The sequence below is a fragment of the Oryza sativa genome, chromosome 10, assembly GCF_034140825.1.
Source record: "Oryza sativa Japonica Group chromosome 10, ASM3414082v1".
In the NCBI taxonomy this organism is placed as follows: Eukaryota; Viridiplantae; Streptophyta; class Magnoliopsida; order Poales; family Poaceae; genus Oryza; species Oryza sativa.
The window spans coordinates 1729003-1749454 of record NC_089044.1 but is presented as its reverse complement, the minus strand read 5'-3'; the positions used below and the strand labels follow the sequence as shown (position 1 = coordinate 1749454).

General features: G+C 41.0%; 1 protein-coding gene across 2 annotated transcripts; it reads left to right on the top strand.

Annotated features, from left to right (window-relative positions):
• The first annotated feature begins 2485 nt into the window (after positions 1-2485).
• Positions 2486-13090, top strand: LOC4348023 (uncharacterized). 2 transcript variants are annotated; one of them, XR_010737034.1, is made up of 11 exons: positions 2486-2993; positions 3736-3970; positions 4134-4303; positions 5784-5926; positions 6049-6226; positions 6886-7453; positions 8464-8576; positions 9701-9791; positions 9876-9969; positions 11090-11333; positions 12734-13090. XR_010737034.1 is itself a non-coding variant. In XM_015758986.3 (9 exons), the coding sequence occupies exons 1-9, from the start codon at positions 2779-2781 to the stop codon at positions 12959-12961; spliced, it is 2094 nt and encodes a 697-aa protein (XP_015614472.1). In that variant the 5' UTR covers positions 2486-2778; the 3' UTR covers positions 12962-13090. The 2 variants fall into 2 exon arrangements, 1 of the variants encoding a protein (XP_015614472.1); XM_015758986.3 differs by lacking the exons at positions 9701-9791; positions 9876-9969.
• The last annotated feature ends 7362 nt before the right edge of the window (positions 13091-20452 follow it).

Here is a 20452-nt window from a genome sequence, read left to right as displayed (position 1 = left end):
GCGACGGTAGAGGTGGTGGAGGCTGTGAGGAAGAAGCCGCCGATGTCGAGTCTGGAGTCGGTAAGATCAGTTTGCTGACGCGGAGTGGATGGGGATGGTGGAGACGCAACCACTGCGGCCTTCAAGGCGCGAGCTACTTGCGTCTACTCTTGCTGCACTTGGCCGAGGGAAGTCATGGAGCAATCAACCTTGGTCTGCACGTGATCCTAGCGCTCGCCCTACTGCGCTAACTTGAGGTTGATCTACGCGAGGTGCTTGGTGATGTCGTCCACGCCGTGGACCTTGGCCGCAACAGCTTTCATGTCGTCCATCAAGCGCTCCTCCATGGACTCCATCGCGGCAACCACTTCTACATTACCTAGATACGACGATACGGATACGGATACACGATACGGCGATACGCCATCTTCCCAAAAACAAGGATACAGGGATACGCGTATATATATATATATATAAATTAAAAATACAAAAAAAATTGAAGAGTAAACTAGACCATTAGCAGAACAGAGCATGCCATTGTCAATATCATGCCACCAACCATCATATTCCAGTATCTTACCAAAGTAAGAACAATATAAGGCTAAACCAGTGCATATATAAGTGCAGGATTACAAATAGTACACGAATCATAAATTAATAGTTCATCGACATACATAGTTTCACACATCACATCACAGCCAGTTCACAGAGATAGTAGATAGCATCAACTCATCATAGAGCTAATAAGAACAGAGTTATTTAGGACTTCAAATTCAACTCAATAACTAGATAGTTGGATAAAATCAATTGTTGCTTTCTTCCATTGTAACTGAAGTGGTTGAAGCCCCATTATCGTCTTGTATGTCCAATGCACCAAGATCTTCTAGCAATATCTCAAGAATAGGCTCATCAGGTGACAGTCCAGCGTGCTAAAGAAAATTAGCACCACCATCAAATAACTCAAAGCTATCTCCTGCAACATCCCACATAGTTGATGGGCCACTATGGTACTCTTCAGATTTCCTAGAAAGAAGACGCAAATTCTGGTGCACAAACACTAAATCCTCAGCACGTGCAGGGTTAAGCCTACAATATTGCAATTGTAATCAGTTTCAAGCATTACTAATATACAAGAAATCAAGTAAGGAAGGAACAGAACTTATTTCTTATTGAACTATGGATCAAACCATAGGTGCTCCAATTTCTTTCAGCACATGATGATGATGTTGGCTGTCCAAGTAATTTTAGTGCCAAACATGGAATCCTAAATAGGAGATTTACCGACGGCGGCGACGTTGCGCCCTCGGAGACGACGGCTGACGACGGAGGCGCGGCGCTGCGGCTGCGCCCAGCGGAGACGACGGCGGATGGCGGAGGCGCGGCGCTGCGGCTGCTGCAGCTGAGGGCGGCAGAGATGCAGCCCGACGACGGTGGACAGCGGCGGCGCCGACGCAGCGAGCCGGCGACGACGCAGCCACGCAGGAGAGCAAGCAGAGGTTGGGACTGGGTTGGGGGAGGTGGCGCTGGGGTGTGGGATTTGGTTCGCTCAATGCGGCTGGGGGGTTTTGATCGTCTGATTTAGGGTTTGTACGTATCGGAGACGTATCAGGAATTCTTTTATTTATTTGGAAATAGTAAAATGGGGGGATACGTACGGGATACGTATCGGGGCGTATCCGATACGTATCCGTATCCGGCGCCGTATCCGATACGGATACATGGACTGAACGGCGTATCTAGGTAACGTAGACCACTTGTCGGGCTTGGACACTCTACTTCGCCGATACCGTGGTGGAATGCCACCGAGCACGACTGAACCCGAGCAGGGGATTTACGGCACAATCCAAAGGAAAAGCACCAACTCAAGCAAGAGAATTACCAGCACTAGCCCACATACGGTGGAGAAGAACCCCAAGACCGAAAGTGGTTGATACCAACTTGTCACAACCCAACGCCGGCGGCGAGACTAGTTGGAATCAGTAGGATAGAGTAAAACAGAGGAGAGAGACATAGAGGGAGACAGAGGAAGAAGACAAAGCAGATTGGGGAGGATTTTTTCTTTTCATTTCATAATTAATTTCCACCATACAGCCTGGAGGTTATAAATACATCACAGTTCACCAACTCATATGATCCACATGTCATTTTCTACCTTTTCTACTTTATGCTTTCTTTATCAGGAAACGACTCTAGGCATTATGCCTCTTCTCTTTTATCTACTTTATGTTCCTCTTCATGTATTGTAGCTGCCCTAATTCCCTGATGTCCGCCGTGCCATTAAGGTGTGACACCAACCCATTTCGTGCTGCAGACTGCAAAGGACGCTGCTCCCAATATTTCATTGTGGGCTAGGGGGTCGAGACGAGACGCGATGCGAGAGCCATCGGAGGTACGGTTTTCTTCTTGCATCTTTGCCATCTGGAGGCGTAGCCAAGGGGAATACCCCAGAATTTGGGCTAGAGAACCCTCCACCCCAAATAGCCACAGCCAAGAAACATCTAGGGTTGGAGGGAGTCCAGTCCACCACCACCAGGCGCGCCTCCAGTGCTCCCTGCTGTCCACGCCGGCGCCGCGCCTCCCCACCGTCCCCGCCGCCGTCCGCTCCGTCCCCACCGTCCAAGCCGCCAAGCCGGGGGCCGCGACGGAGCGACTCCTCGGGTCGCCGCCTCGCCGGTTGCGGGTTGCCGGCTTGGTGGCTTGGCGCGGCGCCTTCTCCAGTTCTCTTGCTTGGCAACTGATCCGGCGCTCCACCATTCAACCGACCCCTGTTGAGGTAAGGTGAGGTGAGGTGAGGTGAGGATGGCGATGATGAACCGGACGCGGGATCTGCTGATGGAGGGGTTCGAGGGCCTCGTGCGGGAGGGCTCCTTCAGCTGGGCCCTCCCCCGCCGCGGGGCTTCGCCGGTGGACGACGCCGATGACCCCGACAGCTCCTCCTCCTCCTCCTCCGGCAAGCAGCCCTCCATCTCCGGCCTCTCCCCCAAGGCCAACGCCGTCGTCTCTCGCTGCTCCCGGTAATGGCCTCCCTACACACGCAATTGCCTAGATTCTACTGAAAATTGGGATTTCTTGGGTTGGGTTTCTAGGGATGGGAAATGCTCTGGGGAAGCATTTTCTTTCTGATATACTACTAGGTTACTGCGTTGGATGTGACAATTCTTCGAAATTCTGCAATTAAGTGGCTGTTCGGTGGCTTTATCAGCAACCAATATTACTTTGCATATGTTTGAAGATCGATTATTAGAGTATGTAGTGCTCAGGATGTGCTCTAGGGCCTATGAGTTCGTGTTGGATCTGAAATGGGTTTGGTTTATGATGTCCAAAGTCCAAACGTCAACTGCTGTGTGCAATGTAGTTCGTTGCGTCCATTGTACTTGTTCCGAGGGAATTTTAATATAGAATCAAAACCATAGCTGTTTAATATGTCCCTAAGGTGGGTTTTCTTTAAGGGATGTTGGTAAATGAATAACTTGTGTGAGCTAATATAGTTTATGTCCTTTCAGAATGACCTGCAATTCTTTTATTAGCTTGATTGGAAACATGTTGATGAGCATCCTATGCTTCATGGAACCAATATGATGTTGTTTGCATTTGCTACTGTTCTGTTAAGCCAATTGGCATAGTTGTGTAATATTAGTTTTTCCAAATCGCTATGTCATGTAAAATCAATTCCCTTTTCATGCACAAACTTATGTAATACCAGTTTTGCTTTCATTAGGTGCTGAACATTTGCCTTTTGTGTTAATTACATTTCAGGGTACTTGGTACTTCCACGGATGAGCTGCAGTATGACTTTGATATGCAAGCATCTGATTCCATAAAGCAGCCAAGAAATTATGCAAGAAATTTTTTGGAATATTGTTGTTTGAGGGCACTTGCACATGCCTCACAAGTTGCAGGGTATCTTTCTGACAAAAGCTTTCGTCGCCTAAATTTTGATATGATGCTAGCTTGGGAAGTTCCCTCTTCTTCAAGCGAGCTCACTGTTAAGGTTACAATTTTCCTTTCTTTACTTTCTTAAATAGTTTTCTTTTGTTCACGCCTTATATAATTTGTTAGCGTTGCATTAATAAAATTTTCCCAGGTTACTTCCTCGTATTAAGGGCTTTTAAGAATCTTTCTACATATTGAATTTCATCTCCTTTCCCTTGCAGGTTGAAGTAGACAACACAGTCAGTTTAGAGGCTTTTTCAAGAATAGCACCTGCAATTCCAACAATCACTGATGTGGTAACATGTTCAAATCTATTTGATGTACTTTCATCTTCAAGTGGAGGCCGGCTTACATTTCCTGTATATGATAAGTACCTTACAGGATTGGACAGGTCACTTTCTCTACTGGTCTGTCCATTCAATTTTATTTGTTGTTGGTTTGGATATTTACATGGTCAGCAATAGACAGTGACAAACTGCCTTTTCTAATTTCATATCAGCAGTAATTGAATGTTATGGAAGTTCTCTTGATGAAATGTCTACCACTAGTAATATATAATTTATCTGACAAATCTAAATAGTTATATGCCTCTTAGTTGTCAAAATTTGAATGTTTGTATGCAAATGTTGTAAAATGATGTCCTTTTGAGAATATGGGGAGGCAGGGAGTATTACTTACCATAATTATCATACATATTGACTTATATTTTCTCTTTTGTTTACCTTCCAAACGTACAGATACAACTTAGATTTACATGGTGCAGTGTAGCAGAAACAACTAGTTTCTTGTCCCATGATGAATATTTTTTTTTTCAAAATGAAATGCATAAACATGTTGTGCATCTCTTTAGTGCTTATTCTCATCAGTGATAAGTGGATAATCCACTTTCTTGATTTAAGATAGAGAAAATTTGGGCAACCATTATAGGTCTATAGCTCTTTATTTCTGGATGTTTAACCTGTTACAACCTTACAATAGATGTTGTTATCTTCCTACTTTGCACTGATAAGTATATCACCTGTTTGAGTTAAGATTGATGTAGTAGATCCCCTTGTTAACTATTCTCCATAGAAAATTATGGGGCATATTTCCACAAGCCCTCTGTTGATGTTTATAGAAACACACACGCACACTTCCCAATCCATATTTTGTTGGTAATTTTCCCATAGTGCCCATGCTTAAAGAGGCCTGTACGCATGCACGCAGTTAGATTTTAGTGAGGTGATGCATTAATACCGTGCATGCAACTAGAATAAATGGAGGTATTTAGATAAAATAGTTGGCTTCCTTTGGTCTATGAGCCCCAAAACTATATGCCGTACAATTTTCTAGGGAGGGAGTACCCTTTTACATGCTCAAAGTTGTACCTGCTAATACAGGGACTAGGGTGTAATGTTTATGGTACCATAGCATGTAAACAATTTTGGAGAATGAATAAATGCAATATGGTGCATACCATTATATAGGCATGGACATAGATTCTACTATCAAGTTCAATGGTTCAATAGCAAGCAGGTTATCTGATTGTTGAATATCTTTACATCCTTGTTCATATAGAGATACCATTATATTTCCATCAGTTAATATACATAACCTACTAGTTTGTACTCTGAATTTAGAATTAGTGTCTGAAGTAATATAATAATTGGGATTCCTTTAAAACATTAACCATTTCTTCATGCTTTACCATTTTTAAAGGTAGATCTGTCATAAATGAATGGGAATATGGGATTGCATATTGCCAATTTTTGTTACCAAAATAAGTTCAATTATGCTCTTTTTTTTTTCTGGAGATAGGATATGCAAGCATAACTTTCTGTTGGATCTTGTTTCATAATGTCAGGACTGAGAGTATGTTTTACCTCATGTAGAGCAATTAAGAAAATGAAAGGACAATCTGAGTCCTCGCTTTTATCTGCCCAGCGGTCTCAGAGAGGAGAAAGGATTGTAGAAGTAGATGGAACATTGACGACTCAACCAGTACTTGAACATGTTGGGATTTCGACATGGCCAGGTATGTCTGATTTCTCAGTGAGGAGAAATGATTTCTTCTTGTTTACATGCTGGCATGTTCTTTTAACTTGCCTTGTTACGGTTTTATATCACTGGGTTTCAACTTTTCCTTTCCTGGCACAGGAAGGTTAACACTTACTGATCATGCTCTTTACTTCGAAGCACTTCGGGTTGTGACCTATGATAAGCCTAAAGCTTATGAGCTTGCCGAAGATCTAAAGCAGTCTGTTAAACCTGAGCTGACTGGTCCATGGGGCTCACGGCTATTTGACAAAGCTGTTATGTATAAATCAACAACTTTGTAAGTTTTTTCACACTTAGCAAAGCAAATAAGCAATAGAGTACTACATCTATGCTACTTAAAATGTTAGTAGTGGTGGTGTCCGTTCTGCCACACCACCCCTACCACTGATATTTAGGACCAATAATCTATAGTATTACACAAACCTCCAACGAGTCCTCTCCCGTTTCACTGTTGGTTTATCTTAAACTTTGAAATCACCTACTTATTCAATCTATACTACTTCAAATGTCAGTAGTGGTGGTGTCTGTTCTGCCACACCACCCCTGCCACTGATACTTAGGCCCCACAATCTATAGTATTACACCTACCTCCAACGAGTACTCTCCTGTTTCACTGATGGTTTATCTACTTATTTAATAAGGAAAATCATAAAAGTGTTAATTTGACTAAATATGTGCTTAATTGACTTGATAAGCTAGAAACTGAATTCGTTTTCCGTTGCAACGCATGGGTTCTTGGCTAGTAAACGTAATAGCTGATTCCTATAGTGGTATTTTGCTAATTAGTTTTAATTTACAGGTCGTTGCTATCCATTCCTTTTTATTAGGAGATAGTAGCAACATGTATCCCTCACCTGATATCCTTATAACTAGCACATAGATTTGCTCTTATCACCTTTAGTTACATGTTTTTCTTTATTGTTAATGCAAATGCAGAACAGAACCAGTGATCATAGAATTTCCAGAGTTGGCTGGCCACTTTCGTCGTGACTATTGGCTGGCCATCATATCAGAAATTCTCTATGTCCACAGATTTGTTAGGAAGTTTGACATAAGTGGAGTTGACAAAGAGGAAACAATTTTGAAGGCTGTACTAAGCATTATGCGGCTACAAGCTATTGAAGAGTTAGCCATTCCAGTTTCTAATCGATTCGAGTCTCTTTTGATGTTTAATCTATGTGACAAACTTCCCGGAGGTGATGTAATACTTGAAACACTAGCTGGTTCTATATCATCGAGAAGATCAACTCAAGTTAACCAACCTGGCACTAGCAGTGGAAGGCATTCAATGTCCCCCTTTACTGTTCTGTCGAATCTTGGAGTGGTATCACCAATTAATAAAGGTGAGAGACTCTTTGTTGGCGAGATAGTTGTTGGGGAAATGAGTGCCTTGCAGAAGGTAGTTAATGAGTCAATGAACAACTATAAGAAGGTTGAATTGGCCCAAGCCACAGTTGATGGAGTCAAAGTTGATGGCCTGGATACAAACTTGGCAGTGATGAAGGTATACTCACAACAGAATTAGCCTTTTCAACTGTTAAGGATCTGTTCAATTCAATGTTTGGGTTTAGCTACTCCCTCATTTTTCGTGAGCAGGCTTCCTGATATGTGAACGGGGCCTAATTAATCAGAATAAATTGTGGTTTATCCAAATTGATTTCAGCACCATTTTGATCTGTTAAATTATTCAGAACAAAACTAACCTATTTAGAGCTTGTGCATCACAAAAATAAAAAGTAATTTTTGTTGAAGTATATATATTCATGGAAATAGAAATTAATCAGCAATTCTTTGTTTGTGACCATTCACCATATGTTGTTTTTAGACTTCACTGAGATCCTTATTCCAATGTAATATTTTTGCTGAAGTATTTTGTTGGAGAAATTTGCCTGATCATACCTATATTTTCCAGCTTTTACATATTTCTGCATGATACATAAAATTCCAAAATTATTACCTCTATTTTAGAGATTGTATATGAATTAGAACTTGCCATATTACCACTTGTTTTGAAAGTTGTGAATGTAGTAATTTGAATTTTGATGAAGAGAATTTATTCGCTTATGGAAATTTGAAGGTATAAACATGTTCAATGCAAATCCCGTTGGGTATGTACTCCCTCTGATCATAAATATTTGATGTTTAGGTCAACATTTGGTCCAACTTTTCAAACTTTGATCATCAATTATTTCTCAATGCTTAGTTTAAAAAGGAAAAAAATGGTAAGCATAGATTTTCCTTGAAAAGCACTATCATATTTTCTTTATGATTTTATAAACTTATTCTATTATAAAATTGATGGTCAAAATTTCAAAAGTTTGACCAAATCTTGTTTTAAACATGAAATATTTATGATCAGAAGTTGTATATTGTTTTTAGCCAGAAGGTTTTTGTTCACAATATTTTATACTATTGTTGCTTGAAACATGTCTAGCAACTATACAGATTCATCCCCGCAAAAAAAACTATACAGATTCATGTTTCCTTTTTTTTTATATCCTCACTTGTATTTAGGAATTGCTATCTCCCGTAAGTGAGCTATGGAGGTTTTTGGTGTTGCTGGCATCTTGGGATGAGCCAATTAAGTCCATGGTATTTTGCTTTTCATCGTCTTATATCATTATCAGGTATGCTAAACTCTCATGGATATTTTCTTTTTGGCTTTATGCTACATGATGCTTTTTAACTGTGGTACACTATCGTGATTTTTTTATAACTTTGTGCAACTTACTAATATAATGTAATATAAACATAAATCACTAGCTCCTTTGGAGTGAATGTTGCTTCGATTGCCTCTAATATAATCCACCCCAATTTTAACTAGTTCACGTGCTTTCCATCCACCTTGCTGCTGCCCCGTTGACTTGAATTCAAGGATACCATATACTCCCATTTGAGTTGCACCATGGAATGATGTCATCGGAGGTGGTGGAACAGCAGATGGTGCTATAGGAAGCTCCTCATATTAAGAAGAGTGGTGTAGATGATTCTCATTTCTTTATTAAACACTTGAATGATGATTATGCCTTCCTGCTTATAATTACGATCAGCGTAAAACCTACCTGATTTAGGAAGGAAGTTAAACTGGGTCGAGGTGAAAACAAAACACTAGAAAAGTCCTGTCCTTAGTCCTTATTATACTGCATAGCAATACCTCCATACAAAAAGTGATAGAATACTTAATTCAACTGTACATCACAAATTCATCAGTATCTAGCATCTTATTGCAGTGACACTTTAAGCCTAGTAGTAGTACCACACTAGTTCTAAATGTTGTACCCAACATCAATCCATCCTCAACATGTAGCCTGATTACCTGGTGAAAACAACCGTAACCACTGGATTTTGACATTGGTTGAATACTAAGCAAAAACAACTGTAACCACTGGATTTTGACATTGGTTGAATACTAAGCATGTATTAAATTTGTTGAATGAACAATTAAGAAGCATAGATCATATGTGAGGTATATTTTCATAGTTAACACTTGCAGCAAATTACTTCAGTTCGACAAACACTTCAGAAATGAGAAATAATACTTAAATATATATAATTATTTGGATGTTTGGATGTGTCGACATTTTTCAGAAAATTGTGAATCCTTGTGCCAAGAAGACTCAAGCTGTTGATTTCAGCTTTCATATGGTTCTTGTCCATGTCCATGTATCATTGTGATGTAGTTACATCTATATATACCAATTAGTCCTTAGCCAAAGTACTAATGTAGCTGCTACTTGTGATCTATGTTCAGTATTTTTAGGAAATTCTTGGCTATCATAACTTGCATTTGCACTTGCACTCATCCACAAAGTACTGATGAGGCTTTTCCTAGCTTGAGGAAGGTACAGTTAATAGGATTTTAGCATTGCTAATAATTTTACTCTAATAATTATTACTTAACAAAGTACTTTCCTTATCTTCCCCAGTGTGTTCCTATAACATTTCACCCCTGTTGGAGATAACTCGTCTTTGATCAAGAAGTCTGGATAGCACAAGCTAAAACCACCCTTCTCCAAAGTTGTACGCATAGCTGCCATCCCTTTCCACTAAGCAAATACTTACGAAAGGCATATTACTAATCTGCACGTGTACCACCCAGTCGTAACTCGTAAGTAGGGACATACTTCCATAAAAGATGTCCGAGGTGCCTTAGGCCCTGTCTAGTATTATGTACACATGGCATGGCATGGTGTTGAACCTGTTCGAAATAGTGCTGGGACAATATGTCAGCATCTTCATTCTGGTCGCCATGCCCTACAATTTACTCACCCAACATTGCTGCGGAATTCTAGAGGCACTAAGTTTCAGTAGTCAGTATGGACTGCAAATCTCCACCCCTGTACAGCCAATATCAAATTGCCTTTTTCAGTACAATGAGCTCCATGTCTTAAGGTATGAATTTGACATGGTGGGCTACAAACCTAGAACCATATGTATTTTGGGCTTGCAGTTGGCCATGAGTGTATATAGAAGTTGAGAAGATTAGTATAGGTTCTACTAGTGATCGTAGTGATAAATCTAAGAAGTAAAGCTATCTCTTGTGGGCTTTGTGGAAGGGAATGAGAGAAAATATGAGGTAGCATGTTTCTGGCCTTGGCTGGAGAGAGTACCAAAATAATTCACTGGTGCTGAGGCTATGAGCTATGTCCAATTATTCTTCCTAATTAAAATATATTTTACAGTCCTTGTGGAGAACAACTCATCTAAATGTTACTAAATAAGTGCAGCCGTGGATATCCGTGCCCAACGTTTGACCGTCCGTCTTATTTGAAAAATTTATGAAAAATTTGAAAATATTTAGTCACACATAAAGTACTATTCATGTTTTATCATTTAATAGCAATAAAAATACTAATTATAAAAAAATTTCAAATAAGACGAACGGTCAAACGTTGAACGTGAATAGTGCAAAACTGCACTTATTTTGGGACGGAGGGAGTATCGTTCCTAACAGCCTTAGCTATAATGACATTCTTCTGTAATAAAACATTTTCCTTGAAATCCAAGGGGACCTGCAATTATTGCTGTTCCTAGAAGAATGCGCCCATAATATGATGAATATTTGTTCTTTTGTGATGGATACTACACAATTTTTTCATTCTTCACATTTGTAATATCCTCTGTTTTTGTGATGGCACAGGGGGTGGTTAGTCTATTTTCTTGTTTTGGTGCTCTTGTTTTCGGCAGCTTTCATGTTCCTTACAAGACTAACTAGCCATGGAAAACCAATGACGGAGGTCAAAGTGACATCTCCACCTCCAATGAACACAATGGAGCAGCTCTTAGCTGTTCAAAATGCTATTTCCAAAGTTGAAGAGCTTGTTCAGGATGCAAATATTGTTCTTCTGAAGATTAGAGCTTTATTGTTGGCTTTTCCCTCCCAGGTAACTATATTTCTTAGTTCTTATTCTTCATCCTTTTAGGGAGCTAGTTACTTTGTTCATTCATTTTTTGTGCTTCCTAGGCTAACAAATAACATTAACAATAGTATACTATGAATATATGTGCGGTATTCAATGAGTTAGATTTTATTGCGGAAAGGAAACCAAAAGCTACACTTCAGCTTGTTGATGAATGATGCTATGAAAAGAAAATAATGATATGCGAACTCAAGAAAAACATAGATTCAACTAGAAAGATCAGGTTAGCTAATCATTTGAAATCAAATTTACTAACCCACTCTGTTTTTTCTAAGCGTACTACAGCATATGCATCTTGTCTGATATACTGCTAATTATTCTACACATTTAGCATATGAACATTTGGTCTTCCATTTATTTTTCTTGATGGTCAATAGAGACTTTTTAAATTTTCCAGTTAAATTCCTTTTGTAATTTCAATCCTCATAACAGATTACGCATGTAACTTATTGTTTCGAATTTGTGTAGTCTATAGAAACGAGTGGATGCTTCTGTGTTTATGTTACTTTTGAGTCCCAATTGATATTTTCCCTTAAATAAGGTATCTTCATCAATCATGAGGTACAAACTATTGAAGTTGTTTAACCTTCTGCATCCACTATTATTCAGATAATGATTATTTATTATTATTCTGAAAGAGAGCATATCAGGTCCCAATTGCTCCCCCTCTTCATTTTATGAATTGGATGAGCAAACAATCATTTCATATTTAGTTGGAAGGATTTGGAAATTTGAACTGAAAAGTAGTAAAAATTAGAAGAAAAAAAAGTAGTCATCAAAGAATATATGAGGTAATTCCAGGATTGAAGACGATATACAGTCTTTCCTCCATCCAATTGTACAGACCTTTCTGCCTTGCTGGACCTTGGTCTCACCTTCAGTCTTTTGATTGTCTCATAGAATTGGAAGATAGATGGCATCAATTGGGTTGCAAAACTTAGATGAATATGTTAAAACTGTTGATAAAACTTCTGCATTTTTCTAAACTTTGCTGAACCTTGTGAGATCCAACATATCTTGCACCTTGAGCCTATCTATACTCCTATGAAAAGAATCCAATGGTGGTGCATTGGATCTGCCACGCCACCTATTCCCGTTATAGTTTTTACATATTACACGGTAAACTTCTTAACAATATGTAAGAACCAAATCAAAATGGAGAGCCACATATAAAATTAAATTAACGTGAGTATTACTTATAGCTAAAAGGTGGGTAACATATTTCATGAAAAGTATGCTTTTATTTATTATAGGAAATGTTATGTTTTTTTTTCCGTTCTATCAGTAGCTAGTTTTTTTTTTTTGTAAAAGATAACATAGCACCCTTCACTTACCTACATTATTTTGGTTGTCATATTTCACAGGCTACTGATAGAGCTATACTTGCCTTGGTAGTGATGGCTCTGAGCCTTGCATTCGTGCCCACAAGGTTGCTTGTCCTGATGATGTTTCTGGAGGCATTCACGAACCACTCCCCACCAAGGAGAGCAAGCACAGAAAGGTGGACCAGAAGGTTAAGAGAGTGGTGGTTCAGCATTCCTGCAGCTCCAGTAGTCGTGGAGAAGGATAAAGAAGACAAGAAAACAAAATAAAAGATATATATGTATATTCAATGTAATTATGTGCCATGTTTGGCCGATGGGTTGGGGTGGATCACCAACGCTCGTCTTGTACAGTAGCAGCTAGTATTTTTCAATAAAAATGCGAGTTCTCACCTAGAATTAATTGCTTGCCTCGTACTTTGATTATTTCGTATATAGTTTCATCGGGTGATCGGGAATGTTGGACAACACCCCAGGTTTATGTGATTTTAGCTGAATTTCTTACTGTTTGTCGTCATTTTTCTTTTAGGTGACAAGTGGGTTTAACAACCTAGTTTTGCCAGTTAGGGTTCGTCTTTTGGATTCACATCACCTGTCTTTGTAAGTTGAGAAGTGTCCATGTATTCACGATACCCTTTGCATTTCAGGATTTGCCATCCAATTAATGTGTCGTCCATGGTTCTATATTTGACGGGTGGTTTTTTTAGACAGACCCAGTAGTCAAGGGTGTGTAATAAACTCTATATTCGAAGTGTGGTTAGTATAAAAAATCATAAAATCTATAACGAGAGGCATCTCTATCTGGTCTTACACATCTATCTGGTCTTACACATCGACACCTGGCGTGGCCATCCGATTTAGTCGGAAGTATCAGAGTTTAGAATTTGAGAGAAACATGAGAGTGTCAGGCATGCATGTCTTTTTTTCCCTTCTTATAAAGTTTTCTCTTAAATTTCTTATCCGATATACAATCCGATTATACTATTTTGATCATTGCAATTAAATCTTTACAACAAGATATTACATGATTATATTATGATGAAAAATTATAAATTACTTTTATAATATATCTAAATTACTTTTAGATATTACTAAATTACTTCTTAGACAAATAAAAGTAAATTCAATAAAGTCTTATATTATAGAAGTAACTTAAAAAAAACATTGTCATGACATTAGAAGTAAATTTGTTATAGGGATAAAAACATAACTCTATATAGAAATTAAATTAATCAGCACAAATTACGGAATTACCTAAAAAAAATAAAAGTAATCACCTCAGAGTATTATGAATGTAATTTTTATATATGATTAAAGTAACTTATGTATATAATAAAAGTAATTTACAAACATAAAAATTTTTTCATCATAATGTAATCATGTAAAATCTTGTTGTACAGATTTAATTGCAATGAACACAACGGCTAAAACGAAAAGTTGTATATCCTGGCTAAAACGAAAACGTTCACTGCACATCATCATCCAAATTAAAGCCCATGACCTTTGGAACGAATCGGGTCCACTCTGGAGCAGGGCCATAAGGGCGATGGCCTAGGGCCCAGCCAACCCTGATCTAGTATATATCCTGTATAGGTATTTAGCCCAATAGCTTAGAATTGATCCTTCTCGTTGATTAGAATTGATGATCCAATCCATCGATCCTTCTCACTTGATCAGGTGATGATCCAATCCATTGATCCTTCTCGCTGATTAGAATTGATCTGTTCTTCTAATTTATTTTTTCCCCATTAAATTACCAAGATTAGGGACTTAGGGTTCTACCGTTCTGGGTTCAACCGTTCAAGGGATCAATACAAGTATACAACCATTCAATGCACGATAAGTCCATAAGCTAATTAAATTAAGGTATATGGTGGATTAGTTTTCATTAGGCCTAGGCTCTTGATTATATAGATTTTTCCCTCACTGATTTTAGGTCATAGTACTTTGTTTCTACTGTGTTTTTTAAGTTTTCAATCATACTATCGATATTATTTATCGAGAACAAATTACTATATTGCAACTTACAAACTGCTTGATTTATTATTTAACATGTTAGAAATATTTATTGATATTACAAGTTAACAAAAATAGCCTTAACTTCTGAAGGGCCTGTAGCGTGAAGTTCGCCTAGGGCCCTCGAAAATGTTGAGCCGGTCCTAGAATATGAGGAACCTGGTGAGCGAGTTGGGTAGGAACTTCCTCGCGAACATGAAGTAGGCCGTCGTGGTGTCGCCGTTGTAGTCGCATGTCGTCCCGGTCCCGGCCCTGAGCCACCGGAGGAAGTCCGGCGCCGTGACCCCCATTCTTGTGAACCTCGCCGGGTGTGGACCCACGTCACGCTCTGGTTGGCGACGCGCGACAGGTGAAGGATGCCCAGGAATGTGGGCAGGTAGTGCTCGTCGGCGTAGCAGTTGCGGCTGCGGTGCCTCACTAACACAGGGAAGTAGATGACGTCGGCGGCGAGGCCCCTGTCTACCTCGAACCACTGCGAGTCTGCGAGCCCTTGCGCCACTGCGCGGCAGTGATGACGGGGCTCATGCTGCGCTTGTACCGGCCGCGCCCCGCGTGCCTGGCAAGTCGTAGGACTCGAGGTACACCTTGGTGGTGGAGTTGATGAGGTACAAGTACACCGTGGACTTGCTTCCGAGCCCCCGTGTCGCTCCGCTCCAGGGCGACACGGGAGGCGACTCGAGGCCGCCCCGCCGCCAGCCTTCTCTCCCTCGCCTCGTCCGCCTCGCCGCCACCCGAGCAGCCGCCGGCAAAGCCGGGCGGCAGCAAGGACGGCGGCGGTGGGGCCTTCTACCCCCTCCAACACCCGACGGCTGGGGCCCTGACGGGAAACAGGCGGAGGGACGGCGACGCGTCGAGGTGGCTCCGGCGCCACCGACGGCCAGAGGCGGCAGAGCCGGTGTCGTCGCTAGCGGATCTGGCCCATCCCCCCTCCCCCGCGTGGCCAGATCGGGACAGAGCGGCGCTGGCCGGGCGCCGCATCAGAGGAGGACGAGGCGCCAGCTGGGGCAGTCGTGGCACCGACGGAGAAGGCCGACGGTGGCTGACGCAGCACCGGCTAGGGCAGTCGCGACGTCGACGGAGGAGGCGACGTCGCTGGCGGCGGGGACGAGGCGCCGCCGGATCTGGCTCCCTCCAGGCCAGATCCAACGCTCGCTGCTGGGCCATCGAAGGAGGCTAGCTCCCGGGTGGTGGGGCAGAGGAGGCGGCGACGGGATGGAGGTGGCGATGGGATGGAGGCGGCGGCGGCGACAACGACGAGATGGCGGCGGCAACGACGACGGGACAGCGGAGGCGGCGCTGGTGGCGGGAGAGGCATGGGCCTGGCTGCGCACGACGCCGCTGGCTCTGGCTCCCCCCAGTTCGGCTCCATGTTGGTATTTCTTAACGACATTACTAGAAATAATTCCCAGCAATGGCGCATAAATACTCCTAGTATATTATGGTTGCAGAGTTCATCCGCAAGCGCACAGATATACCATTGTAGTTTTTCACCCGAGAGTATTCCAAGGGTATCGTATTTGTTTAATCATGTGGGAAGATCATAGCAGAGAGAACCGTACTAATAATTTATATAGCACACATTCGGCATTCCACAAGACCTACATTCTTTTTTAAATTCACTCGCAGACAATACTACAAAAAGGGCCATAGGTGCCGGTTTCCCAACCGACACCTATTGGTCGGCACCAATACTAACAACCGCACCTATGATGAAAATTGAACTGGTACATTCAGCTTTGCTCGAGCCAAAAAAAAAAGAGGACCGGTGTTGATGGTCGTTAGCGATCAGTTTCGACCGTCAATACTACCAAAATAAAGGAGAACTAGTTATGCTTGCAATGCATATTTGTGTTAGAATAATAAATATTCCACTAGTACTAGGATTACTAACCACTTGCCGAGAATGAACATAAAATGGAGGAGAATCGACATCAAAACAAGCGATCAATCAATCGGACGATGTCGAGAATCAGACTTGTGGAAAGATAGGACAAGAACTCAGAAATAACACGACCAATTGGGCCAAAATTCACAAGTTTACAAAGTATATCAAGAGGGGAGGCCGCCAGCCGAAATTGGGCTGGTTTGGCCCGGCCCATGGTTCAGCTGAACCCCCACCTGCTCCGTTGGATGTAGGGTTTGGCGTGGACGTCCAGGATTACACCCCAATGACAGTTAGAGGGCATTTCCAACCATTCCAATTGCCATAACCGTCATTGGGAGGCTATAAAAGGAGTTTCCATCCTCACTCTCTGTAGACCCCCGATTTTAAAAATCGGAAATCTTCTGTGTCTATCCGTACCAATCCCTGGATCAGTAGTTGGTACACACGTACATAGTTGGATCACAACATATCACGAATGAATTCAGTCTAAAAGAGTTAAATACTTACATTAGGGTCAGGTAGGCTGATAACTATCAGAGAACAGCAGCGGAAGACAATAATAATATAAGGGCCCGGTTAACATGGCACAGGCAGTTGACTGGAGAACGAGACCTAGAACAAGACCGCACTCCGATCATCTTGTTGGATACGCAAGCGTACCGACAAGGGCTTCTCTTCCACACTCTCCTAAAAGATATATAAATAGCAAGGGTGAGTACCAACCGTACTCAGCAAGCCACCACAACAACAATGCGTATGATAGAAGGTATTTCAAGGAATGGCTTCAGGTTCTTTTGCATAAAGCTAGTTTTGCAATTCTTTTCACAAGCCTAAGACCTAGCATAGACTGTTCAAGTTTTAATACCAGTGTTTACATTAAACAACGACGGTTCTGTCCACCATCCATTGTAATCCCAAGGATAGCTTCCCGCCATTGAGTCGTCATTGTTTTCTGAGGACGTCCACCTTCCCTCCTCTTGGGAAGTGGCTCCATCAGCATAAAATTCATCATGCAATATCCCATCCCACACAAGTTAAGAATTTAGAGTCTAGCCAAGTGTAATACATGTCCCGGTGCTCAATAACCGTGAGCACGGCTATTCGAATAGATTTATTTTACTCACACTCCGCGACTGCCCAACACATGAGCCTTGTCTCAACACATGAGACGCGTCATGGCAAAGCTTTTCGATAACCTCACATTGGCAGTACCCGCTCCATGAACTTTACATCCTCATGCACTCTAGGCGTACACGGTTTCTAGTAGTGAGAGGAGTTCTGGCGCACCCGGGAAGGGAAGACTCACACATGCATTAAGTTATAATTAAGTTTAGATTCTCACATGGCAGTCCTACCGATGGCGACACCACGTAGACACCCGCCCCGCGGTCCTACCAACGGCTGCCCCACCGTAGAGCCCCTTCCTCACACATCAAGAAACCACTATGCATGGATACTGCCTCCGCTTAGCTATCTACTCCGCTAGGTCTATACCCATACGAGAAGTGCGGTTGTACGGGGGTTGTTTCATGCTTAACTTCATGGCTCGGTCCTTAATTGACCAGGGACGGCACTAGCCTTTTCCGGACACCACCCAAATCTTCCAGCCGCCCCAGTCGAAAACAGTTGTTTTCACTTTATTTTCCTTTCATAAATCATGTCATCAATATCATGGCAATGTGGCGCTCATGTCTCCACATGCCGCATCTCAATTACCTTCCCAAAGGTAATTGCCCAAGCATATAGCATTTGATAAATATGAGTATGCATGATTCTAGAATAGCATTTCTAAGCAATTGTAATAATTGACTAGGGACTCATATGTAATCATGGTTACAAAGATTTAAGGGTGATCAATAAATAAGGCATGGCATAATCACAAATAGGATGTTCATCATTGCATGCAATCTTATTTGTAAACAAAAATTAATTTCGCAATTGGGATCAACGTGATCAAAGAATAGTGATGACTTGCCTGCTCAGGATAGTCCTTATTCTTGATATAATCTTGATCAACCTTCTCCTCCTAGAGGTTGCAGACGTTGCCTCACGACTAACCGATACACAAGGTCTATAATATGCGAGAAAAACCAATATTCAAGCATCAATCAAATATGCACAAATAAAATATATTTGTTGAGGTCGAACCTAGGGTTGCTTATACTATTCGTGTTTGCTAATGGATTCCAATCGTGCTAGGGGCTAAGGCTTCTTAATCTTTCTATCGTCAGCGTGGTCTATTTAGGAGTTAACCAACTTAGTATAAATGAGATACACATCTAGCTATTGTGTGGTTTAGTCTAGCTAATGGCTATGGAAGGATTATGGCTACACATGCATCTATTTAAATAAAATGGTTATATACTAGAGGTTCTGTTGTCGTATGGATTTAGGGTCAATCAAATAATTACAGTGAATCATTTGTATTATTATTTTGTTGATGGAGGCTTCACTTTAATTATGAACATATTTTACTTGTCACAATAAATTATAAAAGGTTAATAATTATCCATGCTTTGTATGTTAGAGTTGTTTAGATTAATCATATTATGGTTACAGATTATCCCATCACATAATTTTACAATGAATAATCCCAATTTACAGTTGAACTATAATTATAATTATATGAGGTCAAGATTTATAACTAGTATTTATCTAATGTACATGTTTGTCATATACTCCCTCTAATTTAATATATGCAACACGCAAATTAATACTATACCGTACAACTATAATGGGATGTATAGTATAGGTGTGTGCGCAATGTCTTAATATTGAATCATTTATTTGAATAGCTACTATTTACTACGAGCTACACAGTACATGTGATTTTAAGTGGATTTATGAGTGAGTTACCGTCTATACAACTTAAGAGTCGATTTCCAACCTAAACATATACTACTGTATAGGAAATGCTGTTAATTAATTTCGTGCTGGTGATTTTAGTCTCACTAGCTCTGTTATTATCTCTCATAAACAAGTTAAAGACTCATCTACGTGTGTTCAACTTTTAGTTACAAAATATGAGGCTAAACTTTATGTAAATAATTTATAAGTCATGGATTTAGTTATATTTGGACATAGACTAGTAAATGGCATTAATATTTTCCTATACACCCATTAATTTGAACGATTGATTATAACTAATTTATGTGGTTGCTACTGTGACAAAACACATTAAAGATAATTATGCTATTGTACAATATCCATTTTTATTTATTGGCACACTATTTAGGTTAACTATTATCTAATCATTTGATATTAATTAATTTATAATTATAAATATATTTTATTAAATAGTAATTTATATACCATTAGAAAGCTTATGAATTTAGATGAATTTAGGTTCAAGTTTCACTCGAATCGGAGCTAAAACGAATAAATTATGCTAGCTCAAAGTTCCTAATTCAACTAATTGCGAAATGGCACTGTTCCTAATAGATTTATTTTTAATCTAACCTTATCCACAAGCTATAGTGGCTGACAAGTGGGGTCAAGGTCTTGATTTTCTTTTCTACAGAATTATTTTTCTAAGGGAAATTGGATGGAATTAATGACAGGTGGGCCCACTCTAACCTCTCTCCTCCATTCTCTTCTCTCTCTATTCTCTGTTTTCTCCTCTCTCTCTCACGGCTTCGGCTAGAACCGGCGGGCGGCACGGCCCGACGGCAAGCGGTGGGGGAGGGGGAGGCTCACCGGTTCGGCGGCGGGGTCGACGGAGACGAGGCGGCGAGGTCGACGGCGGAGCACGGCGCGGCGACGAGGCACATCGCGGCGGCGGGGCGCGTCGGCTCAGCGGCGGCGGCGGCGGCGGCTTCCAACGAGGCGGCGACGCCGGGGATGGGAAAGAGAGGGGAAAG